The sequence below is a fragment of the Neovison vison genome, chromosome 9 (assembly GCF_020171115.1).
Source record: "Neovison vison isolate M4711 chromosome 9, ASM_NN_V1, whole genome shotgun sequence".
NCBI classification, from domain to species: domain Eukaryota; kingdom Metazoa; phylum Chordata; class Mammalia; order Carnivora; family Mustelidae; genus Neogale; species Neogale vison.
This window is the reverse complement of record NC_058099.1, coordinates 32634513-32654629: the sequence shown is the minus strand read 5'-3', so window position 1 is coordinate 32654629 and position 20117 is coordinate 32634513. Positions and strand designations below refer to the sequence as shown.

The 20117-nt window shown below is 48.0% G+C and overlaps 1 protein-coding gene across 2 annotated transcripts in view; it reads right to left on the bottom strand.

Annotated features, from left to right (window-relative positions):
- The window catches only part of TRIM14 (tripartite motif containing 14), a 25796-nt gene extending 5679 nt beyond the window's left edge, over nucleotides 1–20117 (bottom strand). Inside the window, exons 1-3 of one of the 2 annotated variants that reach the window (XM_044265280.1) lie at nucleotides 20079–20117; nucleotides 16581–16676; nucleotides 2997–3230 (exon numbers count right to left, since the gene is read on the bottom strand). In XM_044265280.1, the coding sequence (XP_044121215.1) occupies nucleotides 2997–3230; nucleotides 16581–16676; nucleotides 20079–20111 (363 nt within the window). In that variant the 5' untranslated portion in view covers nucleotides 20112–20117. Of the gene's footprint in view, nucleotides 1–2996; nucleotides 3231–16580; nucleotides 16677–19409; nucleotides 19644–20078 lie in introns of those variants that run through there. The other variant, XM_044265279.1, reaches the window with a different exon arrangement.

Sequence of the window (20117 nt, the reverse complement as noted above, 5' to 3'; positions counted from 1 at the left end):
GGAAGGAAGGAGACTGGCTGGCTGTACCTGCCACCAAGTTGCTCACCACCTTGCAGGGCACCCTGAAGCTTTCCAGACATTGCCACCGGGCTCTGCCTGACATCCAGGAGCACCAAAGGAATGATGGACCAGTTTTCCAGGGGAAAGAGTCCCTTGGGCATGAGGGAAGCCAAAGACCCTGGAAGTTCAGCTGGAATGCCGACTGAGGGGGAGTGCCCCCCCCCACCGTGGGGACCTGCCTGTTTTCTTTTTTTTTTTTTTTTTTTAAAGATTTTATTTATTTATTTGACAGAGAGAGATCACAAGTAGACAGAGAGGCAGGCAGAGAGAGAGAGAGAGAGGAGGAAGCAGGCTCCCTGCTGAGCAGAGAGCCCGATGCGGGACTCGATCCCAGGACCCTGAGATCATGACCTGAGCCGAAGGCAGCGGCTTAACCCACTGAGCCACCCAGGCGCCCCACCTGCCTGTTTTCTGACTAGTCCCCCACTGTTACCTTCCCCACCAAACAATGATGAACTCCAGGCCTCACCCTTTAAATAGCCTTCCTGGGTTAAGTGTGGCTTTGCAAGGTAGAAGCTCCCTGGACCATCCCGGTATCCCCAGCTCTAGTATGTAACAAAGGGCCCGACACACAGTAGGTTCTCTGTAAATATTTATGATAGAATAAGGAAATCAAGCACACCTGCTTCTCACGTTTGCCAACTTGGGGAACAGCTCCCTAGCCATCTGTATTTCAAGCCATAGCTGGGCATCATCTTGGATTCCCCTTACTTCCACGCACCAGTCCTGTCACATGTCTCAGACCTGCCTGTCCCTTCCTCCTGATGCTTGTCCACTGGTCTTGGCCTCCAACGTCCACCCTCCACCCTGTCACCAGAGTGACTTTTTTTTTAATAAAGATTATTTATTTATTTGAAAGACAGAGATCACAAGTAGGCAGAGAGGCAGATAGAGGAGGAAACAGGCTCCCTGCTGAGCAGAGAGCCCAATGCGGGGCTCGATCCCAGCACCCTGGGATCATGACCCGAGCCAAAGGCAGAGGCTTTAACCCACTGAGTCACCCAGGTACCCCCAGAGTGACTTTTCAAAAACATTAAACTGAGCAGGTCACTTCCCAATTCAGAATGCTCCCCTGGCTCCAAAATCTTTACAGGACAATTTAAACCCACGACCAGGTACATACAGCCCTCTGCTAACTAGGCCTGGCTTCCAAACCCAGTGGCAACTCCCAAGGCCACTCCCTCCCTTCATGCCCCCGCCCTGCCTCCAGCCAGGCTAAACCCTAGCAGCTCTCCAGCCTGCCGGACCCTCATGTGCACATGATTCCTTTCTGCCTGGGATGTCCTCTGTCCCTCTGTATGTCCCTGGTGAGCCCCTCATGCTCCCATATCCAGCACCACAGTCACCTCCCCTTAGAAGCCTTCCCTGAGTCCCTATGCAGAACTGGACACTTCTTAGACATACTTCTGCCAGCTCGCTGGGGCTGCACTGTAAATAGATATTTCTGAGCATGCCTCCCCACCCTCAAGCTCCTAATGTCAAGCAGGGGCCTGGCGCAAACAGGTTACTCAGAATAGTACAGATCCGTATATATACGAGAGTGAGCAAGCAGAAGGGAGGATGGTAAATGATGAAAATCAGTAGTTCTAGCACCGGAGAATAAAGAAAAAAGATGATCAAGCCATGAAACTCTATGATGCAAGAAAAATATTCTCCATCTTCCTCCAAAAGGAAGCGTCCCTTTGTATCAGATAGCCCTCCCAAGTACCGTCACTTTTAAAGAAACGAATGTACACCTCTGTGCAACTTGCCCCTCTTTATAATATCCAGGGTGCCTAGGAAAGCGACTCACCTAGAATTATTTTTTGTTAGGCTGAGTTGACCAAGGCCACGTACACGCACAAGCCTAGAAATATTTGTCGGGGACTGGCTTAACCGGTTTGCTACTGACCGATTTGTTTGTTAGCCTTATTTTCCAGCCAAAGCCTAATGTGTGATTAGACTCGGTGACACCTTTATCTCGTCCCACAAATCTGTAAAGCATCTTCCAAAGGTTATCTAACAGGGCAGGCGTTTCCTCCTCAGTGAGAAAACTTAAGCGAAGAAAACATCAGGGTAGGGAAGTAAGCTGGAAGCCAGAGCGAGCGGAGGAACAAAGCATATGGTGCCAGGTGTCTGCCGAGCCATGTGAAACCTGTGTAGCTCCGAGAGTTCCAGAAGCCAGGGCAAAGAAGGAACCAGGGAAGGGCCATGTGAGCAGGAAAGCAGTCCCAGAGCATGGGGCTGCACAGCAGTACTGACACCGGAGGGGAGTTTCTCCTGTGGTTCCTTGGGAACAGGAGCACCACGCTTAACAACATATGTTCACTAATAGACCAACACATCACAGGTGCTGTTTCCTAGACTCTCCCTCCGTGTAAGGTGATAGCCTCCAACAGATCCCAGTGGCCAAGGAGTACCATCCTTCTCTGCCCTTTGAGCAAACTGAGTCACCTCTTGGGGCCTGCTCAGTAGACGGAAGGACACCTGCCTTTCCAGGAAGGGGTCTCGAGTGAGACTTAGCAGGCAGAGGGCCAGGTGGCTGTGCTCTGGACTCAGGATGACCTGGCTTCTGATCACAGCTCTGCTGCCTCTCAGCTGTGTGACCTTGGACGAGTCACTTCACCCTCCCTGGGCCTCAACTGCTCATTCATAAAATGGGGTGAGAATAGCCACTTTGCTGCGTTTTAGGAAGTATCGGAGCTAAGATACAGAAAGTGCTTGGAACACAGAGGGCCCCGGCCCCCAAAACAGTGGCTGTAAATATGATGTCATTAGTCCAAGAAGGATCTGCCCTTCCTAACAACGCCTATTTCCTTACCACTTGTGTGGGGGCAAGAAAGCCTGCAGGCTGGCCAGGCAATTCTTTGTGTATTCACTCAGCGTAAACTCTGTGTTTGATGCCCCAGTAACCAAGGTAAAGTGCAGGGGAGGAGGGGGCAGGGGCCCAGCATTACCTGCAGCAGCTGTATGGGGTCGGGCTCCTGGCTGATCCTCCAGACCCTGGTGGAGAGGCTGTGCATGCCATCTATTTGCTCTTTGCAAGATTTGATATGCTCCCTGTATGCCTGGAGGGTGAGCTGCATGTTTTTATCGATGAATTTCTTGGCCAGCGCTTCCTCCTCGTCAAGTAGCAGTCTCAGTTCAGTGAATTTTCCCGTCAGCCAGGTTTTACTTGACTCTGCATGAGCCTGAAAAGAAACCAGTTGCAAATGATATCACTGCCAACCAGGAAATCTGGAATAATCAACATAAAAAGATTATAACCTCTAAAAAGTGAGTTCAGCAATGTCCCCGGGCAAGCGTAAGACCAGCTCATAAAAACTCCAGCTTTCCCAAGTACCACCACCTATAAACAACTGGAAAATGCATGCAGAAATAAGGGTAGTGGGGAAAATAGCAAGATACCAAAAAATAAACTAACAAAAACTGTAATGAACTACGTAAAGCATCAAATTGTACTAAAAGACATTAAAAAAAAAAAAGGCCTCTGAATGTGTGGAAGAAAAGACCACATTCCTGGCTAGAAAGATTCATTATAGTCTACAAATTCATTGCAATCCCAGCCTTAGCATGTGGATTAGACAAATGGCAAATTATGGTGGCAAAGAATAAGCCCAAGAAAAGCCACAAATTGCTTTAAAAGGATCAATGAAGGATGACCTGTCTTATTAAATATGAAAACAAACTGTAAAGCTACAGGACTTAAAACCACATGACACATCGTGGCACCTGGGTGGCTCAGTGGGTTGAGCCGCTGCCTTAGGCTCAGGTCACGATCTCACGGTCCTGGGATCGAGTCCCGCGTCAGGCTCTCTGCTCAGCTGGGAGCCTGCTTTCCTCTCTCTCTCTCTGCCTGCCTCTCTGCCTACTTGTGATCTTTCTATGTCAAATAAATAAATAAAATCTTAAAAAAAATAAAACCACATGACACAGAAAAAGACAAAGATCAAGAGCTCAAAATAATTCAGAAATGAACTCTGTATGTGTGTGTGTGTGTGAGAGAGAGAGAGGGAGAGAGAGGTAATGGTCACATTTCAAATTACAGGGAAGAAAGAGTGAACTATTCCATTAATAGTGTTGGTACAACATGCAATTAACCATGTATTTGGAAAAAAAAAATTAGATCCTCATACCATATATAAAAGTAAATGCAAACAGAAGCCCACCTAGGAAGTAGTGTAGCCAAAAAAGGGGACTCTGTGTCTGATCACTCTAAATTTAACTTATAAATCCAATTTAGAATACGTAAGGAGAACGGAGAAACACCGTAACCATCAACTTGAGATACACGCCAACCAAATGCATTTTGAAAACTTTATTTCACTTCTGATTCAAACAAAACATGACATTTATAACACAGTTGAAAACGTGACCACTGGTTGGATGTTGAAGGATAAAAGGGAACTGTTATGAATTTTCACAGGTGTGATGATGACAACATGGCTGGGCATGTAAAAAAAAGCATCTTGTGGAAACAACACGCTAAACTTTTACAGATAAAACGGCATGTCTGGGATTTGCTTCTAAATATATGGGTATGCTTGAGGTTTTCTACAATAAAGGTAAACAGAAAAATTCCACAGAGATTAAAGCACTATATATTAAAAAAAAAACCTATCATAATGAAATACAAAACAACTTTATTTCTAAAAATTTGAAACCTCTGTAAGAGGAGCCTAAAACTCAGAGAGCTACAAAGTAGCCACAGCAGGTCTGATTGTATAAAAAAATGGAACTCTTAAGAGGGAAGGTTCTGTAGACAACGGCTCCAACAAGCTACATGGGTTTATCATCCATCACATGGAGAAAAAAAAAAAATCACTCAATTTAAAATGGGCTAGATGCTTATAAGTGCCCATAGCTGGACAAAGGGGTACCCGGCCTCTCAGGCAGTCCAGGAAGTGGGCAGTGAAAATACTTGATGGCCATCAGCCTGGAGGTATTTTAACTGACTGATAATAGCAGAGCCTGGAATGGTGTGGAGTACACCTTAGCCACACTGGATCAGCATTCTTAGGGGACAATGTGATATCAAAATTTTGACTGCAACCATCCTTTGATGCAGCAATTCCCCTTGCAAGCATTGATCTCTGAAAACGTTTTCACACGTGCACAAACATCTGTGTACCAAGACACTCACTACAGCACTGTTGGTGGTGAAGGTGGGCAAGATTTTCGATATGGGAAGTATATATATATATGTTTACTATATATATTATGTGGCTTTTATACAATGAAAGAACAGGCAGTGATTAAAAAGAAGGCAGAGTTCTTATACATAATACACTGTGGGTGAACCGTTAGGTCATGTGGAGTGAAATAAGCCAGACGTAAAAGGACAAATACTGGATGATTTCCTATTATAAAATAACCCACAATAGGCCAGTTCACAGGGACAGGAAGTAGATGAGAGTCTGCCAGGACCTGGCAGGAGGGGAAGTCATTGCTTAGTAGTTACAGAGTTTATATCTGAAGTAGTGGAAAATTTTTGGAAATAGTGGTTATGAGTGTAAATGCAGTTTACAGTGGTTATAACTGTAATGTACAGTTATACAGTGGTTGTGAGTGTAATACAGTGTTTATGAGTATAAATGCAAAAACAGTGGTTATAACTGTAAATTCAGTTTGTCCTACTGAATCGTACACCAAAAAATGGGTAAAATGGTTAACTTATGTTATGTACATTTTGCCACACACACACACACACACACACCAGTGGATCCAGGTGCCTGGGCATGGAAAACTCTCCAAGACACCACATGAAAAAAGCAAGTTATAGAATAACAAATATAGGATGATCCTATTTCTGTAAAAGATAACTAAACAAAAATTATATATGGATACAGGTTTGCCCACCTTCTGAATGTCTGCTTTGGTCCACTTTGCTTTTAAGAAAAACCTTTATTAGCATGGTAAGGGTTTTTGTCCAAAAAGCGAAAATCGTCTTCAGGTGTCCTCCAGTTAGAAAATGGCTATTAACCCAGGACTTTCCTTAAAGTGAAGTGGCTTAACTCAAACTTTGAAAAAGCCGGTGATTGTCTTTCCTTTATGCCCTTTCTACCTACAGAAGGTTTCAGAGAACACTACTTTTGGATAGCAGGGGTGGGGGGAGGCTGTCTATGCTTCTGTATGTTTGCAAGTGCATTTTTAAATTTTTAAAAGATTTTATTTATTTATTAGAGAGAACACACAAGCAGGGGGAGGGGCAGAGAGAAGCAGGCTCCCCACTGAGCAGGGAGCCTGATACAGTACTCCATCTCAGGAGAATGACCTGAGCCAAAGGAGAATGCTTAACAGAGGCACAACCCAGGCATCCATGCAGGTGCATTTAAATGTCTGTTAGTTCTACAAACAATCTTAGGATTTGCATGGAACCAGAAAAGACCCTGAATTGCTAAGGAAACATTGAAAAAGAAAAACAAAACTGGGGGCATCATGTTGCCTGATTTCAAGCTTTACTACAAAGCTGTGATCACCAAGACAACATGGTACTGGCACTAAAACAGACACATAGACCAGTGGAACAGAGTACAGAGCCCAGAAATGGACCCACAACTCTATGGTCAAATAATCTTTGACAAAGCAGGAAAAAATATTCAGTGGAAAAAAGAGTCTCTTCAATAAATGGTGCTGGCAAAATTGGACAGCTATGTGTAGAAGAATGAAACTCGACCATTCTCTTACAGCATATACAAAGATAAACTCGAAATGGATAAAAGACCTTCAATGTGGGGCAGGAATCTATCAAAATCCTAGAGGAAAACATAGGCAGTAACCTCTTTGACATCAGCCATAGCAACTTTCAAGACATGTCTTCAGGGGTGCCTGGGTGGCTTAGTGGGTTAAGCCTCTGCCTTTGGCTCAGGTCATGATCTCAGGGTCCTGGGATGGAGCCCTGCATCGAGCCCTGCATCGGGCTCTCTGCTCAGCGGGGAGCCTGCTTCCTCCTCTTTCTCTGCCTGCCTCTCTGCCTACTTGTGATCCCTCTCTCTCTGTCAAATAAATAAAATCTTAAAAAAAAAAAAAAAAGACATGTCTCCAAAGGCAAAGGAAACAAAAGTGAAAATGGGACTTCTTTTGGGACTTGATCAAGATAAAAAGTTTCTGCACAGCAAATGAAATAGTCAACAAAACAAAGAGGGAACCCACGGAATGGGAGAAAATATTCACAAATGACACTACAAAGGGCTGGTATCAAAGATCTAAAAAGAACTCAAACTCAACATTCAAAAAAAGATAATCACGTTGAAAAATGGGCAGAAGACATGAACAGACACATCTCCTAAGAAGACATACAAATGGCTAACAGACACATGAAAAAATGTTCATCATCACTAGCCATCAGGGAGATTCAAATCAAAACCACATTGAGATACCACCTCACACCAGTTAGAATGGCCAAAATTAACAGGACAGGAAACAAGTGTTGGAGAGGATGTAGAGAAAGGGGAACCCTCTTACACTGTTGGTGGGAATGCAAGTTGGTGCAGCCACTTTGGAAAACTGTGGAGATTCCTTAAGAAATTAAAAATAGAGCTACCCTATAACACTGCAATTGTACTACTGTGTATTTACCCCAAAGATACAGATGTAGTGAAAAGAAGGGCCATCTGTATATCCATGCTCATAGCAACAATGGCCATAGTCGCCAAACTGTGGAAAGAGCCAAGATGCCCTTCAGCAGACAAATGGATGAAGAAGATGTGGTTCATATATATAATGCAATATTATGCCTCCATCAGCAAGGATGAATACCCAGCTTTGGTATCAACATGGATGGGACTGGAGGAGATTATGCTGAGTGAAATAAGTCAAGCAGAGAAAGTCAATTATCATATGGTTTCACTTATTTGTGGAGCATGAGGAATAACATGGAGGACATTAGGAGAAGGAAAGGAAAAGTGAATTGGGGGAAGTCAGAGGGAGAGATGAAGCATGAGAGACTGTGGACTCTGAGACACAAACTGAGGGTTTTGGAGGGGGGATGAGGGGTTAGGTGAGCCTGGTGGTGGGTATTGTGGAGCACACGTATTGCATGGAGCACTGGGTGTGGTGCATAAACAATGAATCTTGGAACACTGAAAAAATAAAATAAAATAAATGCTCTAGTCATGTTTGGGAAAAGTTACAGGCTTGGGGGAATGGTGAAGAGGTACTCCCATTTTGTAGTTGCTATAGTTCTATACTAGATTCTAACATACTGTTGTGAACATTTAAAAAAAAACGAACACGTGCTCATGTACTACTAGTATGATTAAAAGATAAAACAAAATCATTAAAAAAAAATAAAAGCAGGGTGGTGGGGATATGGACATTGGGGAGGGTATGTGCTATGGTGAGTGCTGTGAAATGTGTAAACCTGGCGATTCACAGACCTGTACCCCTGGGGATAAAAATACATTATATGTTTATTTAAAAAATAAATAAATAAAAGCAAAACACAGGTCAGCCTCTTTCTCCAGCCCAAACATCAGACCACACAACAGAGCAGGCCCTGGTACTTGGGACAGGCTCCCCATGATGTCATGTTCTCTTTTTAGTGGGGCGGGAACACGAGCTTTGGCATGATCTGTGGAGTGAGTTCCCCGAGTCCGACTCCTATACAGCACTCTGGGCTGTGGTTAGGTTCTGAGGCTAGCTGTTCCCAGCCGCACGCAATATAAGTTAAGTTGGCTTTGGGCCAGCCTGGGAATTAGTCTACACTGACAACATGGTTTCTACGGGTCAGGGAACACGGACACAAATATGTCTCTCCTGAACGACCCAATGAAGCCAAGAAAATGGGTGCCAAACTCTAGGTTTATAGACACACTCTGGGGGCAACGTATGTAAATGGAGCACCTTTCTAGAAACCAAGAGAGCAAATACTCTCCTGACCAAGCAGTTTCCACAGCTCCACTTTGTGAAGAAGAATGTACAAAACAAGCTTAATGACACAACCCATCGTTGTACCTCTCAGTCCAGGAATAACCGTTTGGAAACATCCACAAGAAAACTTAAGGTGTAAGGAGATGAGGCTGATCATGCAAACAGTTTAAAAGCATGAGAGAAAGAGAGAGAGCGAGAGAGAGAGAATGGGAGGGAGGGAGGGGATTCTGGCGATGAAACAAGGAAATATGCCGTCTGGTGGTTTGGGCCACAGTGATCCAAAGCGAAACTGGACCCCACACTGGAGTGGGCTGGGCCGGGTGAGGCCCTGAAGAGTCTAGCTGAAAAGCTTAGGGACTGGGGACAAAAGGAACTTGGGCCGCGGTGAAGGCCGGCATGGGAGAGCGGGGGATTTCGTACCCAGAGTGCTGGCTGCTGTGTGACTCGTGTCGGCCCAGGGCCCTGCAGGCCTGTCTGGGTCCTGTGGAGGGTGAGGGGCCTGTGAGGAGAATGGAGAGAGCTGTTTGGCTGATATCTCAGCGCGACTTTGGACAGTGCTTCCATGGGTGCCGCTCCGGGGCCTCCCACTGTTCCCCACCCCTGCCCTCTCCCTGTTAGCTGTGCTGTCACTGGTGACTTGGACAGGTGGCCGTGGCCTGCGGAGGGAGGCAGAGGGGTGGCCTTATCCAGCGCGGGTGGTGGAGACTGGTGGCATCGTCCCCTGTCAGCAGGAGCATGGCCTGACTGAGTCCTCATCTTCCAATTCCCACCCTGGCAGAGGCTGCTTTCTGTCCCCAAACTGGTCTCAAGCTGCGGTTCAGTCCCTACAGCTCTGGTGGGTCACAGGGAAAGGCAGGAATGGAGGCTGTTTACTTCCCTCCCTAGGGTGCCAGTGTAGGCCCATTTCCTCTCCTTCCCCCAGCCCTGCGTGGTAGGGAGAGGGGCTGACTCCTGCCTGTGCATTTCCAAGAGCCTCCTTCAGGCTGGGTCTGGTCAATGAAAGGAGGAACTAGAGAGAAATGAGGGAGAGGGAGCAGCCAGGGCGTCCCTCCCACCAAGGCAGGGTCTCCACGAGAGGCTGCATCCCTGCGTCCCCTCTACCCTCCAGCTCCCGAAGGACAGGTCTGCTCTGGTTCCAGCTCCCACCACAGTGGCCCCGGCCTCCTGCGCTCCCTCCTCCCACATCCTCCCTGTGTCTCCTGCCCATGCTTCTGCCTCGCCACCCCTGGCTGGCTTCTCTGCCTCTCTCATGCTGTGTCACTGGTCCCTGCACTCATCACCACTGTCCAAAACCCTCAACGTGGGACGCCTGGGTGGCGCAGTTGGTTGAACGACTGCCTCCGGCTCAGGGCGTGATCCTGGAGTCCCGGGATCGAGTCCCACATCGGGCTCCCAGCTCCATGGGGAGTCTGCTTCGCTCTCTGACCTTCTCCTCGCTCATTCTCTCTCTCACTGTCTCTCTCTCTCAAATAAGTAAAAAAAAAAAAAAAAAAAAAATCTTCAAAACCCTCAACGTGGCTTCTGTCTTCCTGGGCGCCCCCAGCGCCGAGGGCCACTTCAGCTCTGCCAGCCTGTGCACACCCTAACTCCCTACCCAGGTCTGGATTCGACAGACAGTAACCAAACTTATGTGTATATTTATTTTTATAGTATACATATTTACATAACCCCCCTCCCCCCTCGACACACACTCATAAAAGTATCAAAAGCTCCCTGGGGAAAACTGGGAAGATTCCAAAAGAAGAGCATAATCACTGTGCCCCTCTGACACCTGACCCTTGTCCAGGTTAGGGTAGCGGGCAAATGGCGAGTTTCCCGTCCACCTGGGCCTCTGAGCTGCTGTGCAGGGGAAGGAAACAGCCTCTTGACAAGGATGTCAGAGAAAATCATTCCATGGGTGTTGGTTGAGGATTAAGGACCAAGGCCTTCTTGATGGTTCTCTGGAAGGAAGTGGTTGGCTGTTCCCTGGTTTCTGAACAGTGGACTTTGGAGCACGTGTGAACTTTATTGACTTTTGTTTGCTCACAAAAGTGTTTTATGGATTAATTTCCAGGCAGACAACCCTTTCCCAGCAGTGCCTCTCCCTACGCAAGCACAGGGCAGTGTGGCTGTCCCTGACCTCTCTGCCCCAAAGCACATGGGCCACAGTTTAGCGGAACACAGGAGAGTCCTACACGTATGTGTCCATGAGCTGGAGGAGTCACTTCTGGGAATGTGTCCAGACGGAACAAGTAAGAAACGTTCGCTGCGGTGTTCTTTTATGCTAGTGAAAAACTGGAAATGATCGAAATGTTCAGCATTACAAAAATGGCTTAATCGTGGTAGAGCCATGTACTGGAACACACCGTCTCTGACACTGACCCAGGGTAGTGTTAGTTAGGACCTCAAGCCAAAACAAGATGCCCATATATAAAGGGACACAGACTTTTGGTCAATAACGGGGGAAGAAGATGACATGGGAAACCTCCCTCCCTAGTTCAAACACACAGAAATGGGGATATACACGTGAGCCAATTTTTAAATCATATGACTCAGCTCAAAAACAAAAAGCAAACCTACAAACGACAAAAAGCAGAAATCCTTAGCTGCCCCAAACAAAGAGGGAACTCTGGTGCGGAAGCTGAGCAAGTGACCCTTGTGACATCCGTACCACACTGGGAGCCCCGCAGCCTTGGGAGGGGTCTCTGGGCACCAACCCAGGAGCCTGCTTCATCCATGAACTAGGAACAGGAAAAACTCCATTCACTGGCCTGGGAAAGGAGCAAGGGATTTTTTTTTTTTTTAAAGATTTTATTTATTCATTAGATAGAGGGGGCGGGGAGAGCACAAGCAGGGAGAGCAGCAGAGGGAAAGGAAGAAGCAAGCTCGCCGCTGAGCAGGGAGCCCTATGTGGGGCTCATTCACTGAAGGCTGACGCTTAACTGAGTCACCCAGGCACCCCAGGGGCAAGGAATCTTGTCATCCATCAAGGGTCATGGGCAAAAAGAGTCACCAGCAAAACAAATAAACCAAATGACAGGACTGTACTGAGAAGAATTCAAGTCCGAGCTCATGGACCCTCAAAACTGAAAAATTCGGGGGCACCTGGGTGGCTCAGTCAGTTGAGCATCTGGTTTGGCTCAGGTCATGATCTTAGGGTCCTAGGATTGAGCCCCACATAGGGCTCCCTGCTCAGTGGGAAGTCTGCTTCTCCCTCTGCCTCTCATCCCAATCATGCTCTCTCTCTCTCAAATAAATCTTAAAAAAGCAAACATTGAGGGGGCACCTGGGTGGCTCAGTGAGTTAAGCCTCTGCCTTCGGCTCAGGTCATGATTCACGGTCCTGGGATCGAGCCCCATATCGGGCTCTCTGCTCAGCGTGGAGCCTGCCTCCCCCTCCCCTACCTGCCTCTCTGCCTCCTTGTGATCTCTGTCTGCCAAATAAATAAATAAAATCTTTAAAAAAAGATTTTATTTATTTGGGGGGGAGAGAAAGAGAGTGAGCAAGCGAGCATGTGCATACAGGACCACAGGAGAGGAACAGAAGAAGAGAATCTTCAAGCAGACCCCCTGCTGAGTGCAGAGCCTGACGCAGGGGTTGGTCTCATGACCCTGAGATCATGACCTGAGGGGGAACCAAGAGCCAGATACTTAAACAACAGTGCCACCAAGGCACCCCTGTCTTCTACCCACTTTTAATTGGGTTTTTTGGGGGGTGGTTGAGTTGTAAAAGTTCTTTATGTGTTTGTATGGAACCACAAAAGACCCCAAAGAGCCAAAGCAATTTTGGAAAAGGAACAAAACTGGAGGTACCCAAATCCCAGATTTCAAAATAATCTATAAACCTATAGTGATGAAAACAGTATGGTACTGGCACAAAAATAGACACGTAGGTCAGTGGAACCAAACAGACAGCCCAGAAATAGACCCTCACTATATGGTTAAATTAATCTATGACAAAGGAGGCAAGAATATGAAATGGGAAAAAAAATAGTCTCTTGAACAACTGGTGTTGGGAAAACTGGACAGCTTTGTGACAAAATGAAATTGGACCACTTTGTTACATTATACACAAAAATAAATTTAAAATGGATTAAAGACCTAAATGGGGGCACCCAGGTGGCTCCATTGTTAAGCATCTGCCTGAATTCTGCTCAGGTCATGGTCCCAGGGTCCTGGGATCAAGTCCCGTATTGGGCTCCCTGCTGGGCTGGAATTCTGCTTCTCCCTCTCCCACTCCTCCTGCTTGTGTTCCCTCTTGCTCTGTCAAATAAATAAACAAGACCTTAAAAAAAAAAAAGACCTAAATGTTAAAGACCTGAAACCATAAAAATCCTAGATGAGAGAACATCAGTAATTTCTCTTACATAAGCTATAGCAACATTTTTCTAGATATGCCTCATAAAGTGAAGGAAACAAAAGCAAAAATAATCTGTTGGGACTATATCAAAGTAAAAACTTTTGCACAGCAAAGGAAACAATCAACAAAACCAAAAGGCAACCTCCCGAATGGGAGAAGATATTTGCAAATGACATATCTGATAAAGAGTTAAGCATGGCTGAATTTTTAAATATCTGTTTCTTGACCAGGGATGGAAACATAAATGCCCCCAGGAGCCAGGCTGGTAACACAGTGAGGGAGGTGATCAGGTGGGGGCTGGGAGACCTGGAGACAGGCACCCTTCTTGTGGGGGTGTCTGGTGCTCAGCTCCCAACGGCTCCCAGGGCCAACTCATTTTCGTCAAAATTCGAGCAATTCAATGGAGAACACACAGTCTCTCCCCAAATGGTGCTGGAGCAACTGGACATCCATAAGAAAAGAGAAAAAAAGAATTGAGCTAAATCTCCCACCTTATACAAAAAAGGAACTCAACAAGAATCACAGACTTCAATGAACAACATAAAATTGTCAAACACTTAGACCAAAGAAAAGGTGGGAATCTTTGGGATGTAGGGCTAGGCCAAGCGCTCTCAGTCATGAAACCGAGGGCATGATCCATTAAAAAAGAAAAAAAAAAGGATAAACTGGCCTTCTTCAAAATTAAAAAACTTTCACTCTGCTAAAGCCCCTGTGAAGGCAATGATATGTCAAGCCCCAGACTGGGAGAAAATATTCTTAAGCCACAGACCTGACAAGGGACTCCTGTCTAGCTCAGAGAGACAAGTCTCCAAACTCAGGAGCAGGAAAACAGACAGACCAGTCCTGAAGTGGTAAAAAACAAAAAACACAAACAACAACAACAGAGAGGACAGAGAAGCTGCCATTAAACACATGGAAAGCTGTTCAGTATCATAGCTGCTGGGGAAACGCAAACGCAGGCTCCAAAGGGAGGACCACTGTACAGCTACCAGAAAGGCTAGACTAGAACTCCGGCAAGTACTGCCGGTAGGCAAGGACGAGGGGAGACTGGATGTCTCATACATGGCTGGTGGGAATGTCAAATGACACAGCCACCCTGCAAAATGTTCTGGCAGTTTCTTGAGAAGCTAAACATACAAGCCCCATAGAACCCAGAACCAGTGCTGGGCATTTATTGCAGAGAAACGGAAACTATGTCCACACAAAAACCTGTACACGATTGCTCAAAGTGGCTTTATTTTTAATAGCCCCAAAATGGAAACAACGATACTATCCTAACGTAGATGAAAACTTCAAATTAAAAAAAAAACCAAAAACAAAAAAAACTGGCTGACCTGGACTACCAGATGACTGGGATAGTATTCAGCAATTCAAAGGAATGAACTATTGATACACAAAACAACCTGGAGGGATCCTGAAGGCATTAGGTTGAGTGAAAAAAATCTCAAAGGTCGTACACCGTATAATTCCAGTTTTATGACATTCTTAAATGCCATAATGACAGAGATAGAGAACGGATGTGTGATTGCCCGGGGTCAGACTGTTGGAGGGAGAGTGGGAGGGGTGACTCTAATGGTGTTGCCCGAGGTAGGTCTTGGTGGTGGCGGAATCCTTCTGCATTCCCGAATCTACCCGTATGAGAAACTGACGTAGGACTTTATACACACACGCTGTCAACTCTGGTTTTGACATGGCACTAGAGTTAGGTAAGCTCTAACCCTTGGGGCAAGCTAGGAGAAAGGTACGTGAGGCTTCTTTGCACTACCTTTGCAACATCCTGTGAATCTGTACTTATTTCAAATTAGAAGTTTAAAAGCTGGGGAAAAGGTTCAAAGAAAGAAAACTCCACCCCTTAGACAAGGCTGAAATGTGACCCACTTGACTCTGCACACGGGTCCTAATTCTTTCCTTGGGGGCCCCCAAGGAAAGAATCTCTGCTCATAGATCCGCAGACAGTGACTCTGTATCCCGATTCTGCCCTTCTGGATGAGTGGCCCAAAACACCTCCCCCATCCTTTCCTGAATTCTTCCAATGGATGTATTTACCTGAGCCCCAGAGAAATGCTCTTGGAGACATGACGGGCACCGTTACTGATGCAGCTGGGGCTCCAGGTGCATTAATGCAACTGTCCCCAGCATGCTGGGGCACGCAGCCACAGACAAAGCATGCTGGGCCAATAGGGGACCAATTCTGTTACCTCGCCTAGCCTGGGCCTCGGCATCTCCCCTCTGCTGTGGGCCTGGCCTCGGGATGTCCTGGGTGCCAGTCTCTCTGTTCTGACTGTGGGGGTCAGTCCAGGGTTCACAGAGCCGTCAGGGGGAGAGGCCCTGGGAGGGCATCCCACCCCAGCCCCCATTTTGAGGTGGGGGCAGCCGAGGCCGAGAGGGGAAGGGACCAGCTCAATTCACATAAAAGGACCAAAAACCCCAGCACAACTTCTTTAGAGTAAAATGGCAGCTCACAATTGTATCAGTCCCAACTTCTCATTTCAAGCCCAAAAAGAATCCATTTAAATAAACAATTCTGGGGTGCCTGGGTGGCTCAGTGGGTTAAGGCCTCTGCTTTCGGCTCAGGTCATGATTCCAGGGTCCTGGGATCGAGTCCCGCATCGGGCTCTCTGGTTCTGCAGGGAGCCTGCTTCCCCTTCCCTCCATCTCTGCCTGCCCCTCTGCCTACTTGTGTTCTCTGTCAAATAAACAAAATCTTTTAAAAAAATTTAAAATATTTTTTAAAAATTATTTAAAAAAAATAATAAATAAATAAACAATTTTGTGAAAAGAGGAGCCTGAAGAAAGTACTTACTTTTGGAATATATTTATACCCTATTTAATTTCTTTCAACAAAGCAGTTGGCACCCAAAGAGTTATTTGCACGTTCTTTATACTGCATTTTGCTTTGTTTAAGGTGACTTGGGGTGCAGGGGATGGACGACTAGTCCCTCTAAGAGAATGGCCTTGGCGGTGCCAGCAGGTGGCAGGAAAGGCTGTTCCTCCATTTTGTGAGGCGCTAGGGGGCAAGACTAGGGCACTGGACAGAGGCAGATCTTCACCAAGCTAACAACACAAAAGCTTCAGGTACAACACAACACAACACAACACAACACAATACCACAAGCTTCAAGCTCCTCACTAGCCCGGTCCCTCATGGCCTTACACCTGATTTTGTGTTCTTTTTCTTCAAAAGAGCCCCCTAAGTTCTGGAAGTCCCAAGGGCCACCAAACTGGATCTAAAAAGGGTTTTTATATACCCTTGGCTCCACACTGAGGAGAGCCTTGCGTCCGAGGGGAAGTGCACATATCTTAACTAGAATGAAGAAGAAATGTCCACTTGCCTTGAGCTTCTCGGCAGTGTCTTCTATGTGGGTTATGTTGCCAACATTCTGCTGCTTCTTGGTTTCCAGTTGCTTTAAACATTCTTGGATGAGTTTCTGTATGTGAAGGAGTTAGGAAAAATTAATTCTTTTTTTTTTTTTAAAGATTTTATTTATTTATTTGACAGAGAGAGATCACAAGTAGGCAGAGAGGCAGGCAGAGAGAGAGGAGGAAGCAGGCTCCCTGCTGAGCAGAGAGCCCGATGCGGGACTCGATCCCAGGACCCTGAGATCATGACCTGAGCCGAAGGCAGCGGCTTAACCCACTGAGCCACCCAGGCGCCCAGGAAAAATTAATTCTTAATTCTGTGACTTTTAAGGTAACAAGCTACCCCGAGGGGCATCTCCCACCCCTGAATTTTGCTCCAGTTGAGGTACCTGAGACTCACTGGTGAGATGAGTGGGCCCAGAGTCACGGGGCAAATTGGAGGATGAGCTGGAACAAGGGTCCCTCTGATCCTCGGACGCCCATGTCAGAAATTCTTCAAACCTTGAGGTTCCCCTCCCTTTTTTCTAGAACAATCCTACTTATGACCCAGTTTTCTCAAACAGGGCCTTAAGGCATACAGTCTGGGGACAGGGGAAGAGTGTTCACTTATAGAGTCACTATTAACCGAACCACCAACTACATGCCAGGCCCTGTCACCGGGCCTGCCTACGTGGAACATACATTCCAGAAAGAATGTGGGCCTTTGGCCTGGACTGGGCTTCAGAAGACCTGCACATGTGAGGCTTGTGGGGGTTCATGGTCCCATCTCCCTCCCACCTAAAACGGCTCCCTTCCATATGTCTCTGTTTTGCGACTGCCATTTTTCCACGGGTGGGCTCTGTGACCCTCTTCCCCACAGGTTTGACCTCACCTCTATTTGGACTTTCTTCAGGCTGGCCTTATACTCAGCTGCTGGGCCCAGGTCTGGCTGCCCAGCCAACCAACAGCTTCCTGAGGGCAGGCCTGCTCCGCTCCTGGCTCCCCCCCCAGCGACCAGGGAGTGACCCAGAAGTGTTTGCTGAATCGAACACAGTGTCCAAGGGCTGCCAGCTTCAACTGGAGAGCGGGGGCTTCCCAGCAAGCTATGAAGAGCACCAACCTGAGTCACACAGGACTTCCTAGGTCTGAGTCCCTTTCATGGGAACTGAGCGAGTGACCTCACCTCTCTAAGCCTGTTTCCTCAGCGATAAATCTGGAGCTAACCCCATAGTGTCACCATAGAGAATAAGAAGTACACAGAATGCCTGGTGCGGTGCTTGGCAGGGACTAAGTACTCAACAGAGTTGTTAGCTGTCATTGTCACATCCAACAAGCATTTACTGCTGTGTGTGGTTGTATTCTAGGTGGTGGGTGAGGGTGGGGACACAATGGGAGCCCAGATATAAGCCACAGCCGCAAATTCCAGGAGCACATCCTTACCCCACTGTGATTTCTAAGCTTTCAAGACTAAACGCTCTCCATCACCCCAAGAGAGCCCAGCCTCCTAGTGTTTGGGCCTTCCAATCCCAGGATGCTTCTCCTGTCAAAGCTACCTGGTAAAATTCTACTTAGCCTTCAAGGACAGTTCCAGTAGCACTCCTCCAGGAAGTCTTCCTGGGCTCTCTCTTCCTACTTCACACTGTCTTCCCTCCAGCTTCCCAATTACAATACTTATCACACTATATTGTCACTATCTGTTCTCATCCCACCAGCCAGGGAACATCTCCAGATCCAGAAGAATCGATTTATTCCTTAGCTCATGGCACAAAGTATGTGCTGAATGGATGTCTGATGAGTGGATGGAAGGACGATGGATAAAAGGTGAGTGGGTAGGTGTGTGAACACAAAATGGGTACGTAGGCGGGGAGGTAGGTAGGTGGGTGGACCCACCTATGAGACACCCAAGCCCTATCTCTGGAAAGCAGCCATATGAACTCTGGAAACAGCCTCTATTACTCTTACAACCATTATACAAATAAGAAAAGGAAGACCTTGGAGGAAGAGGCGGGCCATAAACAGAGGACTCCACCAACTGGACCAGCTCCCACAGGGCCCATTTTCATCCAGCTCCAAGGCTGTCGCAATGTGAACAGAAAGGTCATTAATCACAGAAGACTTCCTGGAGGAGGAAGTGGTAGAATCTACATCTGTCAGAGAGAGGAGGGCCTGCCTATCCCAGATGGGGCAGACAGATTTGACCAGAGCCACAGAACAAGTTGTCCTCAAGGCCAGAACAAGAGTTGAGAGCCCCTGACCACTATTAGGATTATGCACCGGTGAGGGCTCCAAGATGAGAAGCCAGTGGGGACAACACAGCTGTGGAATCCTGGGGTCAAAGGCAGCCTCAGCTTCCAGTTTTCCTTTTCGTATCAGTAAAATGGCTGTCACAGCTCCCCACCAGGCTGTTAAATGCGTGGAAGGGAAGTGCTATGGCGAGGAAGGGTGGAGGGGAAGGGCAGGAGTGGGTGGCTGGCAGCCGCTCCTACAGCAGTCAGTCAAGCAGTCCTCAGGCCCTGACTGTGAACTTCAGGAGAGGAAACCAGAGGTTTCTGTATGGCTTTTCATCCGTGTTCACCCGCAGACCTTCTTCCAGCCCCAGGGCAGTGTGGTGGACCCGCGTGGTGGACGAGGTCAAGGACATCTGCGTATCAGTCAGGGCGCCCAAGTTCTCACTCCCAAACCCACCTCTTCTGAAGCTTAACTGATCGTTGGCAACAACAGGTGGGCCTCCCTGCGGCTCCAGGCCGAACGAGTAAGCGGCCGCCAACCCTGCGCGCGCCTCCCCGCTCGTTGCACACCCCGCGCGCCGCTCCGGTCCCCACCTGCACGTGCACCGCCTCTTCCAGCGCCAGGCCCACCGGGTGGCCGCGGTGCGCGCCCAGCACCGGGCAGAGCGCGCACACGCAACGGCGGCAGCGGCGACAGTAGAGCTCGGCCACGCGGTCGCCATGCTCCGGGCAGCGCCAGCCGCTTGCGTCCTCGCGCTCCGGCGGCCCCGGCCCCCCAGGTGTTCCCGGCCCCCCAGGTGTCTCGCTCCGCGCACCTGCGCCGGCCATTCAGCCCTCGGGTCCCGGCGGCCGCAGTGCGGGGGAGGGGCTCCCGCGGAGAATCGAAAGCGGGGCGGTGGGGCGGGGTTGGCTCCGGGCAGGCCCAGCTCCCGCAGGAAGGACGGCTGCGCACGCCCGGCACGGGTAGCGGCGACATCGGCGCCCTGCGGCCCCATGGGCCGCGCTCTAGCCCGACTTGCGCCGGCCCCTTCCGCGGCGTGGAGGGCTCGGGCCTGGGCTCGCGCCTGGGAGGTGGCCGCAGGCGGATCCACTTTGCCTTGATTCTCTTTGCCCTTTCCCCGGGAGAAATCACCGTTCCCCCAGCTGTCAGAATCCTAGAAACTGATCGCCCCAGGCTGTCTCAGCCTCCACCAAATGTAAATTAGTACAGCCAACCTGAAAAACACCACGGAGTTTCCTCAAAAAAGTGAAAAATGGACCTACCCCATGATCAAGCCATCTCCCTTCTGGGTACATACAGGA